General features: G+C 38.1%; 1 protein-coding gene across 10 annotated transcripts in view; it reads right to left on the bottom strand.

The window, feature by feature from the left end:
- ACACA (acetyl-CoA carboxylase alpha) overlaps window positions 1–16,543 on the bottom strand; it is a 255,219-nt gene that overhangs the window by 144,842 nt on the left and 93,834 nt on the right. For all 10 annotated transcript variants that reach the window (XR_013991990.1, XM_081029227.1, XM_081029226.1 and 7 more), the window contains 8 exons: window positions 13,362–13,571; window positions 9,656–9,826; window positions 8,511–8,672; window positions 8,011–8,174; window positions 4,076–4,226; window positions 3,188–3,291; window positions 1,073–1,154; window positions 479–624 (listed from right to left, as the gene is read on the bottom strand). Coding sequence is in view for 9 of the 10 variants with exons in the window: in XM_081029227.1 (XP_080885353.1) it covers window positions 479–624; window positions 1,073–1,154; window positions 3,188–3,291; window positions 4,076–4,226; window positions 8,011–8,174; window positions 8,511–8,672; window positions 9,656–9,826; window positions 13,362–13,571 (1,190 nt within the window). In the remaining variant the exon portion in view is untranslated. The remainder of the gene's footprint in view (window positions 1–478; window positions 625–1,072; window positions 1,155–3,187; window positions 3,292–4,075; window positions 4,227–8,010; window positions 8,175–8,510; window positions 8,673–9,655; window positions 9,827–13,361; window positions 13,572–16,543) is intronic.

The raw sequence follows: 16,543 nt of genomic DNA, 5'->3' as shown, positions 1-16,543 counted from the left end.
AATAAGCACTTTTCATATGTTAATTCATTTAACTGCCACAACAACACAGAATGAGTGGTGTTGAATAGTCTACAATATATGTTAAGGAAAAAAACAAGGTGCAAAACAGTATCTAAAGGTTATTTTTATTTGTGAATGCATTTAAAAGAAAAACATGGCATGTACATATATGTAACTTGTAGATCCATATATAAATTTCTGCAAAAATACATAAGAAACTGTTAACAGTAGTTGCTTATAAAGAGGGGAACTTATGTTTTTGTTGTCTCCCCACATTGGTGTGGCAGAGAGACAGTGTTTTTCACTGTAAACACTTTTTGTACTCTTGACATGTTTGTTAAGTACAGGTACTGATTTCTTTTCATTAAAACAGAATACCAGAAAAAGACCTTGAAAAATCCCAAGAGCTAGTGACTCCTGAGAGGCAAGGTTGATGTTAATGTAATGATCAGCAAATGGACCTCAAACAGCCACTCACCTGTCCACTTCCTCCTTCATGTACGTGGTGTAACTGCTGCCATCATATGACAAGAGCAGCCCTCCGTCACTCAGCCGATGCACATCTACTTCTACACATGCGCCGTTCATGATCACAACATAGGAGTTAGGGGATTGTCGAGTCACCTTAGGGAATGACAACCAGAAGAGACAGGTCAGTGTTCCTTCCAGGTGGGGTCCCAGACAAAATCCAGTGCCTCAAAAATATAGGTAAAAAAGATCTGTCAGAGAGAAAGGAAATATATGGTACTGGTGCTCTTAGCACTGGTGTCTGTGGGCATGGCTCAGCCCTGCCACAAGCAAACAGGGTGACCTTAGATACTTCTCCCTGGTCCGGCTGTTCTCTGTCTCCTTTGTGTCTTGGCTGTACACATGAGGTTGGGGAACAACTAAAAGATTTTCAGAAAAATCATCAAATGTTGCTTCAGGCTATTGACACAAATAATGACTGTAATTTCACTTACACCCAGCCCTACAGTAAACCAAATGTTCTCTCCATCTCTTGACCTAAGAAAAACAAGCTAACAAAGAGAGATATGCAGTAAGGCGAAGGCTTCGGTGGGGTTTAGCTTACCTTTAGTACATACTTGACTCCCTCGTAGATAAGTTCAACATCTACTGTATTCAGAAGTGTATGAGCAGGAAGGACTTGACCCCTGAAAGAACAACAATATTAGAGACACTCCTAGAAAGTTCTAAAAGTTTATAAGGAAATCTCCAAGGTTATTGCTTATAGCATTTCCTGAAATATCAAGACTGGAAACAACCTATAGGACCATGAGTAAGGGACTGATCATAAATTATGACAAAGCCATAAAATGAGATATTATGCAGCCATTAAAAAGAAAGATGAGGGGTGGCCGGGTGGCTCAGTTGGTTCGAGTGCAGTGCTCATAACACCAATGTCACTGGTTCGATTCCCACATGGGCCAAGTGAGCTGTACCCTCCACAACTAGATTGAAAACAACAATTTGACTTGGAGCTGAGGTGCGCCCTCCACAACTCAATTGAAAAAACAACGACTGGACTTGGAGTTGATGGGTCCTGGAAAAACACACTGTTTCCCAATATTCCCCAATAAAAAAATTTTAAAAAGAAAAAAAGAAAGACGAAGTCTTTTATGTACTAACATGAAATGCTCTCTAAATTATACTGTTAAATGAAAAAAAGCAAGTGAAATTGTGTAGAACAGTTCCTGAGTATGCTACCATTTGTGTTTTAAAAAAATAGGGGGCAGGAAGAAACAACTTTTGCATGTATATGTTTATTTAAATGTACAGTATGTCTGGAAGGTTACAGAAGAAACTGGTAACATAGGTTGATGACAGGGAAAGAAACTGGGTAGCCATGGAACAGAGGGAAGAAGACTATTCACTATTCTCATGCCTTTTGAATTTTAAACACTGTGAATATAATACCTATTCTTAAAAATAAATTAAAACTTAAAAAAAGAATAAAGCTCCAGTGCAACCAGCCCTCATGTACTCCTGTCAACTGTGATTTTATTGGGGTCTTAAAAGAAATGTCTGGGTGGGGGGGAAATGAAGGACATTGCCAAGAAGGGAAACATTATCGAGAAAGACTTTTGGTAATAATAGAGAGAGGGAGTGATAAAGCAATGAGGCACGTTGTTAATAATTGGTGAATCTGGGTGAAGAATATATAGAAGTCATTTGGACTATTCATGCACTCTTCTAAAGTCTGAAATTATTTCAAAATATAAGTTTTAAGAATACATAAAACAAAAAAAATTAATAAAAAGAATACATAAAACTTATTAAAAAGGCGGGGGAGCTGGTAAAGGAAATCATGTATGACACATTTGTACACCAGTAGGGGAACCATTTAACTAGCATCGAGACTGGATGTTGATAAATAGAAATAGTAAGACTGGCCTAGTAAAAAGGGGCCAAAGTATACAGGGAGTTGAAAGTCACACGGAGGGATTTAGATTTCATACAGAAGGGTAATGTGAGCTGCTGAAGGTTTTTCCATGAGAGTAACAGAGTGAAAGATATTTATCATAAGACTTGAATAACCGTGAAATCTCTGTTCAATTTTTTAAATTTTGTTTCTTTTCTTCCTTTCAGACACCTCAAAAGGGAGCTGATAGAAGTCTAAACATAGGAGAAAATAAAATGCCTGTGATTAAGGTGCTTTAAAATGATTAGCTGCTTGGACCATTCCTCCAGGGACTCAAAGGCAAAGCTTAGTCTCCAGAGCCAGTGTTAGAAATTAGTTTAGCCCCATACAGTCTGATCCTCTACTTGGAAGACTCCTGAGGTCATCTTGACTATCAGCCTCAATTATTGATTCCTGAAAGGTGTTGCAGGTAATATATGAAATACTTAGGGTTCAATGTTAGAAACACCAGATTTTTATCACTAGGGTTTGGAGAGATTTGATGTTTGTACTGGACAGAATATGCACTTCAGCAGGATTCCAGTTTTTAAAAAGCTACCCATTCTAACTGTGGTATAAGCTAATGTCTAGAACTGTAGTAGAGTACCAAGGTAATCTGTCATAAACTCCTATATCCCTTCTCTCCCCTGCCTCCATGGTCAGTGAATAACAGGTAGCACTCACAAGCTTCCAGAAACAGAGAGAAGAATAAATGGCTCTTTGAACTTGAGTCCTGTACTCAGGACCCCTGGACAGCTTGCACAGCCCACGAGAAACAGAGCCTACCTTTCTAAAGAGTGAAGGAAGTTAGAGATGCTATTTCGCAGGCTCACATCAGCCACATGGAGAGCCCCACACACAACTCCCAACATAGTGTCAGGTCGCTCTGCCTGAAAGGAAGAAAAAGAGGTCAGATCCAAAGCACAGTCACTTGGCACCGTGGTCTCTCAGTGGAAATCAGGCTCAAATTTGCTGTGAAGATACAGCTAGCATTAAGAATCTCCATCCTTATTGCCCAAATGATTTTTGAGATGAAAACACATTTACTTTTAGAATTTGAATAAAGGCCTCATTTGGATAGAGTTGAAAAACACTTTTCCCTTCACTCTCCCTAAGATTTCCACTGAGCCAATCAAACAGCAGCTCAAAAACAAGCTTTTGTCAGACATAAACTCAAAAAGGTACAGAGATTTAATCTCAAAGCGAAATAGTATACATAGAACCAAAATTTGGACCTTCAGATAATTTACACGAATCTAATGATTTTATATGAAATCTTGGGGAATTTAGAATACCCTAACAAATCAGGAATAAGGGGTAACTTTATTGATTTATATGAGGCCTCCATCATCAGTATTTGATAGGTAGATGTAAAAATTGATAACTCTTGAGCCAGATTTAACATCAAATGAGGAAAGAGAAAGGATCTCAATCCCTGTATGCCTCTCTTCAAATGTACCCCAGGAAGTAATACTAGAACATATAAAATGACTGTGTAACACAAGAACTCTTACAGTGCTAAAATTACACTGACTCCTAGATTTTTTCCAAGTAGATCAAGAACCATTTACATTAGAATCAGATAAATTTTATCTAGTGACATAGACTGATCACACCACAAGGCTATAAAAACCATGTCCCAGAAGCTGTTTGTGCAAACAGAGAAATACACACCTGTACTTTTTCTGCGATCAGTCTGTCCAGCCAGCCAGTGTCAATTCTATTTAACTGAAAGCTTTCAGTCTCCAACAATTTGATCAGGTATTCAACTGTAGTTCGAAAGTCACCCCGAATAGATAGCTCCTTCAAAGCCACCACCATGTTTCTGGGAGAAGAACAGAAACAGATCTGTTTCAGCCACAAAGGTTTTAGTGTTTTTAAAACATTTTAAAGAATGCTTTGGAGTCTTAGGAGGGAGGGGAGAGGGACAGACAGTTCAAAGAACAAATGAGGGTGTAAATATATGTGTGCTCATTCACATGCTTTCCAGACAGGACAATTTGTAAGAAGTCAGTAAACTTATGAATTCTGACTGATATTACCATAAGTGCATCAGCAAATCACATGCATTTTATTATATGGAGTATAGAACAAATTATGTGTAAACCACCCTCAGCTTTCACATACTAGATTTATATTATTCTAAGCATTTATTGCTGGCTAACTCGAATTAGAGAATAATTCTCCTCTCCTTAGACCTTATTTATTTTATTAAGGTATAATTTACAAGTAATAAAATATACTATTTTAAGTATACTGTTCAATGAATTTTGACAAATTAATACCTTAATTTAAAGGTTTCCATACAATGAGGCAACTGGCTGGATACAGTCAGGTATCAGCCTGACACTTCATGTGAGAGAGATTTTTTTTAAGTTGCATTTCAGATGTCTGTGGAATGACTTGCTCATTACTTTTAGTACTTCCCAATTAAGTGTAAAATGATCTAATCTTAACAGAATTTCAAATACTATGGGGTTTTTCTGTATATTTCTGCCTGGTGTCTCTCCTCCACAGAGCACGTTCTTACTTCAACAAATACTTATGCATCTCACAGACTCAAGAAACACAGTGGGCACATAAGGGAGAGAGAATATAGATACAATAATCGTTTTCAAAATACATGGTAGAATAGAGAGATATAAGCCAACTGCTGGAGAGGTTCTAAGAAAGTAGAAAATATTAATACACCTCCCTATGATTTAATGAAGAATGTGGAATCTGACACAGAATAAGTATAGCTGAGAATATGACTGGGACAGGAATATTCCAGGTGGACCCGGCATTCCTTCAGCCTAGAACACTATTCAGTTTCCCACTTCTACCCTCTTCTCTTGGCCTGGCTTATTCCTCTATAATTTTCAGGTATCAGTCTAGATGCCACTTCCCGCTGGAAACCTTCCCTGATCCTCTCTAGACTGAGTTAGCTAACTCAGCTATATGCTCCTACATCACCCTTCTGTAATCTCACTATCATAGCGAACAATGTACTACATGTGCTTAACTGTTTGCCTCTCTTCCTCTGGATTCTAAAGTTCCATGAGGGCAGAGACCCTGTTTTGGTCCTCATTGTATGCCCATAACCAGTAGATTTTCAGCACTTTTTTTTTTAATGGAGTGAATGAATAAATGGACAGAGGGAATATCAAGAACAAACGGAAAGGAGGAAAAAATACAGGTTGTGTTCATGGAACGTTATGGTTGAAGCAGAGGATATGAGGACAGGAACTCGTAGCAAATCCATTCATTTTACAAAAATTTACTGAACACTTACTATGTTCAGGGGATACAGCAGCAACAAAACAGACATGGTCCTGTTCTCATGGTATTTAGGTTACGATCTATGGGAAATAATGCTGGAAATACAGGTTGGGGCTACTCTAGAGAACAAGAATATTATGAATGTTATAAGACAAAGTATATAAGTAAGAATAAAAATATGAATGTGAAAAATGTTATGAAGAAAGAATAAACAAGCAAGCTTATTTAGAGACCATATGTTTAGTTCTTTACACCTAGTTAGAGAAATGTACATATTAGGTCAGTAAGTACAGTGAGGCTTTGGGACTAAATCCTAGGATATGTACTGCAGAAAACACTCCGTGGTCTGCCTAATCAGGACTGTAAACCTAAATCCCAACAGAGGCCACTCTGAGAATGTGAGAATGTAAATGAGTATAAATGAATCAGACTGGACGAAGGCTGTGTGCACTAGACAGTTCACGTTTCCTCTAAAAGCAGCAGTCACACAAAGCTCTAGTTAACTTTTGCCAAGTGGAATACAAAACCAATGTTGTCGTTATCATCCCATTTTTAAAGAAAAGGCAGAAATCCATATATTTATTTTAATCTTCTAATTTTTAAATATTGGCAGTTTTAAAAACGTTAACACGCTGTAAGCCCATCAAACACATCTGTGGCTGTGACTAGTTGGAAAGCCACTGATGTGCAAGCTCTAGCATAAAACTTCACTTTGGTAAAACAGGATGACTGTGAAAGGAAAAAAAGGGCAACTTTATACCAGATGGTTTTTCTGGTGGCATTGTTTTAATTTTGAAAAACTCCACTTGTAGTTTTGAATAAATAGGAAGAATTAGAGAGGACAAAATAGAGAAAAATTGAGACTTCCCTACTTCTAAAAACATTTTAAAAAAACATACATTATTGATAAATACTTATTGATTACTACCACGTTTCCCCAAAAATAAGACCTAGCTGGACAACCAGCTCTAATGTGTCTTTTGGAGCAAAAATTAATATGAGACCTGGTATTATATTACTTATATTATATTACATTATATTATACTATACCTGGTCTTATATTGTATAAGACTCGGTCTTATACGAGACCCGGTCTTATATTATTTTATAAGATCCAGTATTATATTGTATTATATTATATTATACCTGGTATTATATTATATTACATTACATTATATTATACTATATCTGCTATGATATGATATGACATGACATTATATAAGACCCAATATTATATTGTATTATATTATATCATACCCAGTATTATATTATATTAGACCTGGTATTATATTATATTATACCCAATATTATATTATACTATACTATCCCGGTATTATAGTATATTATACTGTATTATACTATATTATACTATACTATACTATTACTACATTATACTACATTATACTACATTATACTACATTATACTATATTATATTATATTATATTATATTATATTATATTATATTATATTATATTATACCTGGTCTTATATTATAGCAAAATAAGACTGGGTCTTATATTAATTTTTGCTCCAAAAGACACATTAGAGCTGATTGTCCGGCTAGGTCTTATTTCCAGGGAAACACGGTACTCTATGTATTTAGTCCAAAAGTCAGGGAATGGTATATTAAATGCTTGGTATAAAGAAATAGACAATTAAAAAATAGACAGAATGAGTTCAATTTTAGATATTCTAAAATATCCAAACTGTCAAAATTACCTCCTAGAACCCTACTTTTTAGGCAAGTAAAATTGCTATTAAGTTAATATTTAATGTTTATGTTTAATATAATATTAACTAATAACACGTGCTATACTAGTTATATTTGGATAAACTGTGTATATTTCACAAAACACTAAAGTCTCTTATATAAGCAATGGGAACAGTTCCCTGATGCCCTTTGTATGTAACAAGCAGTTTAATTTTATTATTTTAAATGACTATAGGACATTTACAGCTATACCTATATTTTAATGACTAATAACAGATCTTATCTATGATTTATATGATACTAAACTCTTGGTCAAGAATCTCCCTCCCTCCAGTAACAGTACTGTTTTCATGGGAAAATGATATCTTTAAAGCAATCAATTTTGTAATTTGTCAAAAATATTTGGAAGCAAAAATACTTGAAAAGGCTTGAACAACAAACAGAAAAACACCTGCCAAACATTGCATAATTTAACACAACATGAATGCAAGTATAACTGAAGACCTATCTCTTCAAAAAGGTTGCTCATATTAGTATTTTTGTAGCAGATAAATTATTCTCACTCCCATTTCCACACCCTCACTGAAGATTAGCACAGATTTATTTTTTAATGCAATCAAATGCTATCATACTCACGAAATTGCTTCCTCTCTGTTTTCTCCCCAGGAAAAGCAGTGACCGAACTGAGAATCAGCAAATTCATGAAGTCCCCCTGCAGCAGCGACACTGAAATATCCCCAAACGTTCTTATTGCTGCGGAAATTCAGTTCCTGAACTGTTCCTGAGCTGGGCTTAAATCCCTGTTAAAGAATGAATAGGAGAGACCATGTTCTAGTTTCAAGGAAGAGGGCAGTTGTATAGTTATTGTTTAGGGTCTGAGTTAATCACACACAAAAGAAGAAAAGATGCACAAAAATCACAAAGACTTGAGAGCCAACATCCAGTGGACTCCATAGTGACGACAGTAGGAGAAAATAACCAATGGAGCAGTGACCACTTCTGTGTCTGCTCTGATGAAACCTCTGTAAATTTCCCTCTCCAGAGGAAGTCCCAAAATAGTTCACAAGTATAGCCCTCAGGTACCATCTCAATATTAATGTTCACAAAAATTGTAAACCTTTGAAGTGATGGGTTACCTCATCTGGATTTTCACTAGTGATCCGAGCAGCAATAACATGGCCCCTTGGGCAAGGAACGTGAGCAGAATTTTCAAAATCAATGGGAGCATCGCCCCAAGGAGACACCCCATACATCATACGGATATCCTTGATTCTGTACAGAGGGATCCCCATGGCAATCTGAAAGGTAATATAACACACAACACTCAGTTTTCAGTTACGTAAAATGGGGAGGCTATCAGATTACCTCCAAGATCTTTCATTTCAGTAGCCACCACCTAAAACATTCTTCTTTTATAGCCTGTATTCTACACTTATCAAATATAAGTAACTCTAAGTTACTTGAAACAAAGTATGTCATCCAGGTCAGTTGTTAAATACTTCCCACTCCTAAAAACGCCCCAAATTCCTAATGCAACAGACATGAGTTTCCCTCTCGTTTCTCCATCAAGGGATCAGAATGAAAATATCCAATGGAAGGAGAGTACAGTGTCAGTCGCTAGCCAAGAAGTTCAGACAGCTAAAAAGTCCTAACTATGTCATAATTATCTCACAGTTATGCCCACAAACCACTGGAGAAACTAAATAAATAAAGGAAATAAATCTTTCGTCCAATGTGGGCAAAGAAAATGTTAGATGCAAATATCAAACTTCATCATGAGCTATTACTACCTCCCATGACTTTTGTTTCCTGGGCTGACTGGAGAACATAATATTGACAGCTGGCACTTTAAACACTATAAAAATAAATGGGTGCTGCTACAGTCTTGCTGGGAAAAACCTCGACCACCACTCTGATGTAGAACTGTTTCAATACAGAAGACTAGTCAGAAGGAGTAGAGGGCAATTACAAAGTTGTCAGTTGTTCTATAACTAAAACAACTGAGTAAAGCGTATTATGTTTCAAGTTTCTTTCTAAAATATCATAGTTTTTATCAGATGCGTCTGGCTGAAAAAACAGAACATTCCTAGATTTGTACCCCTTCAGGGAAACCAACCCACACATCCCAACCCATCCAGCACGAGAGATGAACATTCGATGAGACTCAGATAGGACTCAGATAGGAGGTGCTCCTGTCTTATTAGCTCCTGGTGAAGCCAGTTTTGCAGGCACCTCTGACATTCTCAAGGCAACACTCTGAGCCAAGATCAGGGTGACTCACCTGGAGTTGTGCTGCAGGGAGGTTCACATCAGCCACCATCTCCGTGCATGGGTGCTCCACCTGGAGCCGAGGGTTCAGTTCCAGAAAGAAGAAGCTGCCATCCTGGCTGTAGAGGTATTCTACAGTTCCCGCGCTCACATAGCCAACCATTTTGGCAAGTTTCACCGCACACTCAAAGAAGAAAGATAAGCAAACGTAAATATCTCACCTTGTCCAGCTGGTGGACCACCACTTTACCTGTAACCTCTCCCGGACGAGTGTATCTAGTGTTCCCAAGAGCCACCAAAGGCTTTTAGCCACATGAGAGTAAATTTCACCCTTTGATTATTACAGAAGATCCCTGGACATGGATCACAAACTCAAATTCAAAGCTGGAGGAAAACTGTTTTTCACTTGGGATCACAGGCAACCTCGCCCTATCAGACATGAGCACATACAAGTAAAAAAAAACACTGTGGCAGATTTTTCACTGAGCCCTTGTTTCTAGTATTCCTGGCATTCTTCCTAAAACATGGCTGTCCAGCTAGAAACTAGATTTTCCAACCTCTGTGACAGCTAGTGACTAAGGTTTGTCCAATGTCATGTCAGCATTGGTGAATCACATTTTGAAAAGGAAGTGCTTGTCCTCTGTTCCTGGCTTTTCCCCTTCCATGGACTGGCACATGAACATGACAGTACAAGCCAGTTCCAGCCACGCAGATGAGAACATACAAAGAATGGCAGAATGAAACAGAATAAACCTGAATCCCAAGATGGCCTCATGAAGCAGAACTGTCCCACGAGCCCTGGAGAACTCATCTCAGATTATGATGGGAAGGAAAAATAAATTTCTATCTTATCTGGGTTGCATTTTACGGATCTTTTTAATGCAGTAACTTAACCTGCTGCACCTTATCAATACAGAAATTATTAAGTTCAGGTAGGATGCCGCTATGTAAAAAATTAACATATGATGCTGGCTTAGTAATAAGGTAATGGGGAGCAAAAACCCAGACACTGCAGACTGGAGGGGAGTGGCCTCCTTTGTTAGGCATAAGAAAACATTGGTTAAACTGTGTCCGACAACAATTGGAACACAGCAAGCAAGCCCTAAGAAAAAAGGTTAGAAAAAGTCAGACTATGAAAAACCTATTGAGTTTGTTCCTGAAACCAGATTAGATTCTCACCTTCTAGAAATCTTGGGATATGGCTACTCCGACCTGAAGCTGGGAGAAAACAGTCTGGAAACATACTGTTTTGAAGGAACGGTAAACAAACCACACACCTGACCTTCAAAAGCCTGTGATTGATAACTGGAGTCATCTTTGCGGCCCCAATCCTGCATCAGCAAGAAGTGAGCTGTGAAAGCTCTGCCAAAGAAGCACAGTCTCCAAAGCCTAGTCACTGAGACAACTAAGAGGGAAGAACTTCCCAGGGAACATAGCCACGTGACTTGAGGGACAACGGCAAGAGATTTACTTTCAGAGAGTAGAACCAGGGGCAGCCAGAGGGCTAACTGAGGTATTACCCTGCTACATGCATGAAATCATCACAATTCCTGCCTAGAAAGATTTGATAATCGCTATGAAGCACTGATTAGTATATATTTTTCATTCTTCTTTTTTCCAAATGGGACTTATCCTGTTTTTTATTTCACCACTGTATATTCGGTACATAGGGAAAGGAGGAATGACAATGGGTAGATAACTTGTATTTTAGGTCATTGGCCAATGAAAAGCCACACGTCCATTTAATGGAGAGGATGGCACATACCTAGGGATCTTGGACTTTGGGCTGTCTTCTTTGGGGAAAGGCTAAGGATGTTCTAAGAATGAGAACAAGGGTGTGAAAGGATAATGGGTAGCCAGAGGCATCGATTACTAACTGCCCTCCAGTGCTAATTTTTCTTTTTGCCATCCATTTAGTAATAGAATCTCCTGAATTTCAGCCAAGTATATGGCCACCCCGTTAGCGACTACAATTCCTCACATCCCTTATAGCTAAGCGTGATTGTGTAACTGAATTGTGTCCAATAGAAAGTGAGCAGAAGTAATATGTGTGGCTTCTAGATCATATTTTTAGATGCTTGCCCTCCATGTCCTCTACCTACACACCCCCGGCTACAAAGTGAACATGCCTTGTGAACTAGCTTTAATCATGAAGATGATGACACTCTAGGGCAAGGGTTGCCAAACTTTTCCAGGAAAGGGACAGATAGTAATTATTTTCAGCTTTGTGGACCGTATAGTCTCTGTCACAACTACTCAACTCTGTCCTTGCAGTGAAAAAGCAGCCATAGATATTACATAAATAAATTAGCATGGCTGTATTCCAATAAAATTTTATTTACAAAAGCAGGTGGCAGGTTGGATTTGGCCTGTGAGCTGTAGTCTGCTGACCCCTCTCCTAGTGAAGGGCACAGCAATAAACCTGGGTCCCCGGCACCAGCTCATCTCTAAACTACGATGAGAGGGAAACAGAATTTATATCTTGGTTAAGCCATGGTATTTTGGAAGTTCTCTTTATTACAGCAGTTAATGAATGTCTCTACACACACACACACACACACACACACACACACACACACACAGGAATTAAATTTCCACATGTTTAGCTTGTTTGGAACTCAGGAGAAAAAAAAAAGAAAATGTATCTCCAATAAGATGAAGACTGAGTCACAATTCCAGAAAAGACCATGTTAGATCACTAAACTACAACTATTTCCAAGGGAACTGCAAGTCTGCCCAGAGATTCTTTTCTCTACAAAAATATAATCCCTAATTTAATAAAATTAAAAATAAATAAATAAATAAATAAATAAATAAATAAATAAATAAATGGAATATGTAAACTTTAAAGATACTTAGAGGATCTTTTAAGAGATAATGGATTTGAATAAATTTGTCTGAGAACTCAATGATAATCAATCTAAAAAAATGGAACTATCTGCTTATCATGACCTTGTTAAAAAAAAAAAAAAATCAAAAAAAAAAAAATCAAAGAATAAGCTTAAAAATCCCAAAAGATTTTTCTTCTTTATCCCTACTCAAACCAGTACACTGATTTTTCTTTTTTTTCAAAAGTGTTAACTACTTCAGAGCTTGAAATGTTCATTGGTGGGCTGGCCCGGTGGCTCAGGCGGTTAGAGCTCCATGCTCCTAACTCCAAAGTCTGCCGGTTTGATTCCCACATAGGCCAGTGGGCTTTCAACCACAAGGTTGCGGGTTCAACTCCTCAACTCCCGCAAGGGATGGTGGGCTCCGCCCCCTGCAACTAAGATTGAACACAGCACCTTGAGCTGAGCTGCCTCCCAGATGGCTCAGTTGGTTGGAGCACAGGCTCTCAACCACAACGTTGCCGGTTCGACTCCTGCAAGGGATGGTGGGCTGGGCCCCCTGCAACTAGAAACGGCAACTGGACCTGGAGCTGAGCTGCACCCTCCACAACTAAGACTGAAAGGACAACAAGTTGAAGCTGAACAGCACCCTCCACAACTCAGATTGAAAAGGACAACAACCTAACTTGGAAAAAAAGTCCTGGAAGTACACACTGTTCCCCAATAAAGTCCTGTTCCTCTTCCCCAATAAAAAAAATTTTTTTTAAATGTTTGTTGGCAACTCTCCTAGAGGGAGAACAGCAGAATTATTTCTACTGGAAAAGGTATATGAACTGAGTGAGTAGTAGTTCTGTGTAAGAAAAGAAAAGTTAGAGCTTTTCAGGTACATACCTGTTCCATATGTTCAAATACTGCTGGAGTAGCGATAGCAGCAGGTGCCTCCTCAATAATCTTCTGATGCCTGCGCTGTACAGAGCAATCACGGCCAAACAAAGAGATAGCATTGCCATACTGATCTGCTAAGATCTGTACCTCCAGGTGACGAGACTGTTTGGCTAGTCTCATCACAAATATAGGAGAGCCGGGGACTTCAGCTTGAACCTACATGTAAAGAAGAAAACAAAACAGATTTTTAAGTGGTAAGCATTTTTTTCTATCCTGAAAAGCTGCTTCAGTTTCAACAGGCAGATGCCTAGAAGTGTCAGGGACCATGTTAATCAGTAGGAATACAAAAATGAATCAAATATAGTTCGTGTCCTTGTCTATTTTTTTCATTGTGTATTTTATTTAAATGTCATGCCATTAATGCACGTTTAATAATCTCCAGTTCTTACTTTTCATAGACAACCGTGCTTATATAAATGCTTTTTCTCTAAAATAAGTTTTGCTATTTAATTTTGCTATATCATTTTTGTTTTATTATTTTATATTAGTTTCAGGTGTATAAAACAACGTAATGATTAGACATTTACACCCTGACAAAGCGATAACCCCCCTCCCAGTCTACTACCCCTCTGAAATCATACACAGCTATTACAATACCATTGACTATATTCCTTATGCTGTACTTTACATCCCGTGACTATATATATGTAAATACACACACACATATGCACACACACACACAGGGTGGCAAAAATAATGTATACACATTTAAAGATAACAAACATATATATATAAATATATATATTTAATTATAGTTAACATTCAATATTATTCGACATCAGCTTCAGGTGTACAGTGCAGTGGTCAGACATCTACACAATCTATGAAGTGATCCCGCTGATAAGTCCAGTGCCCATCTGACATCCTATGTGATTTTTTACAACATTATTGATTATATTCCCCATACTGTATTTCACCTCCCCATGACTATTTTCTGACTACCAATTTGTACTTTCTAATCCCTTCACCTTCTCCCCATCCCCTAACCCCCCTCCCATCTAGAAACCATCAGTTTTTTTCTCTGTATCTCTGAGTCTATTTCTGTTTCGTTTGCTCATTTATTCTGTTCTTTAGATTCCACATACAAGTGAGATCATATGGTATTTAATTTTCTCATGTCCTTGTCTATTTTTAAGAGACAGCATTCTTAGTTACATAACCAATATTAATTGATGAATATGAAAACATATGAACATCCAGTGTAACAAGGATAAAGAACAAGATATTTTGAAAACTCACACACACAAATCCCACAAACGGGCAAAATACTGCCATGAACTCCAAACAGCCAAATGTACAACTTGCTCCAGACTAGATGTTTTCCTGGTTCACATGACTGCATATATGATATTGTTTATAGTCAAATGATTTTTTATCTTCAATTTTGAAGCATATTGTTACTGGATACAGAATTCTACACTGGCAATTATTTTCTTTCACACTTAAAAAATACCCCAATATTTTCTGGCTTTCACTGTTTCTACTGAGATGACAGCTATCAATCTTATTGTTACTCCTTTGAAAGTAATCTTTTTTTTCCAGCTGCTTTAAGATTTTCTCTTTCTTTTTAGTGGAGTGAGGTGGGCAGATTTACTCAGATAAGCTTAAATGTAGGTTTTTTCTATACTTGTCCTGTGGGGCTCATAGTGTTTTTTTGAATCTGTGCTTGGTATCTTTTGTCAGTTCAGGAAAATTCTTAGCCATTATCTCTTCAAGAATTGCTTCTGCTCCATTTCTTCAAATATTGCTTCTGTCCCATTCTCTCCTCTTTTCCTCTGAGACTCGAAGTACATGATGTGAAATCATTTTTACTATATCCCAATATCTTTTATGCTCTGTATCTTTTATGCTCTCTTTTGCTGTAACAAGTCACCTCAAGACGCAGTGGCTTCCTTAGGACATCAACCATTTTATTTGCTCATAATGCTGTGCTCATCTGGGCAGTTCTTCTGGTTTTGCCTGGGGTCACTCGCATGCATAGCATCATCTGGTGACTCAAGCGGGGCTGAATGGTCTCACTCAAATGTCTGACGACTTGTGTTGGACCGTTGTCTGGTAGGTCTAGGGAGCCTCAACTGGAACAGCTCAGCTCTATTACATGTGGCCTGTCATCTAAAGAAGCTAGACCAGGCTTCTTTAGTACAGTGTTCGAAGAGGGTGAAGGCTGAATCTGCAAGACTTTATAACTCTAGGCTCTAGAATTTACGCACCACCACTCTGACCACATTCTAATGGTCTAAGCAAGCCACAGGCCAGCTGAGATTCAGGGCTGGGAAAGAGATGCGACCTCTTTATGGGAGGAAAGGCAAAAATCACATTGCAAAAGGGATATACACATAAGGATAGGAGGAGTATGTGCAGCCATCTCTGCAAACAATTGACTATGGTCTTCCCTCTGGTCACAATAATTCACATACCTCCTACATGCGAAATAGACTCACCCCCTCCCCAGACCCCTAAAGTCATCCATTCATTCATGGCATCAGACTTGAGTTTCCATTTTCTCATGAGTCATGTCCAGAAGCAAACGAGACTCCTTGGGTGCAACAACTTAGGTGCAGTTTCTCTTGATCCACAGATCTGGGAACTAAAAAGACAAGTTATCTGCTCCCAACACCCCCAGCATTTAATGATGAGATGGGAAGAGGATAATTGTAAAAGATACTCCTGTTCAAAGAAGAGAAGATGGGTGTACATAGCAGGCATTGGCCCAAAGAAATTCTGAAATCCAGATAAGTATATGTTGTCAGGTCAGGGTCCCTTACTCCAGGGTTATGGAACGATTTTTTGTTTAGTTTTGTTTTGTTTTGGTTTTGTTTTTAGGGTTTTGTTCTGTTCCTTGGGAGTGGTTTCCTAATCTGTGGCTCCTTTGCTCTTAGCTCTGCTCTCTAGGCTCCTGGCTCTGCTCTCTGAAAACTCTTCTTACTAGAAATGACAAATGTTACAGATGAATAGCTTTCTCAGTCTGCTTCCCATTCGTAAAAAATTGAAGACTCAGAGGCCTCTCTGAAGTTTGAACTGTCTTGGTCTCTTTTTGTCTTTTTGGTGCATTCATCAGTACAAGTCTCTTGCAAACGTTGTGGATTTCCTATGAATCATATTGGGGGAATCACTCCTTGCCCCAAAAG

Source organism: Rhinolophus hipposideros, assembly GCF_964194185.1.
Source record: "Rhinolophus hipposideros genome assembly, chromosome: 20".
In the NCBI taxonomy this organism is placed as follows: Eukaryota; Metazoa; Chordata; class Mammalia; order Chiroptera; family Rhinolophidae; genus Rhinolophus; species Rhinolophus hipposideros.
This window is presented reverse-complemented; position numbering and strand designations above follow the sequence as displayed.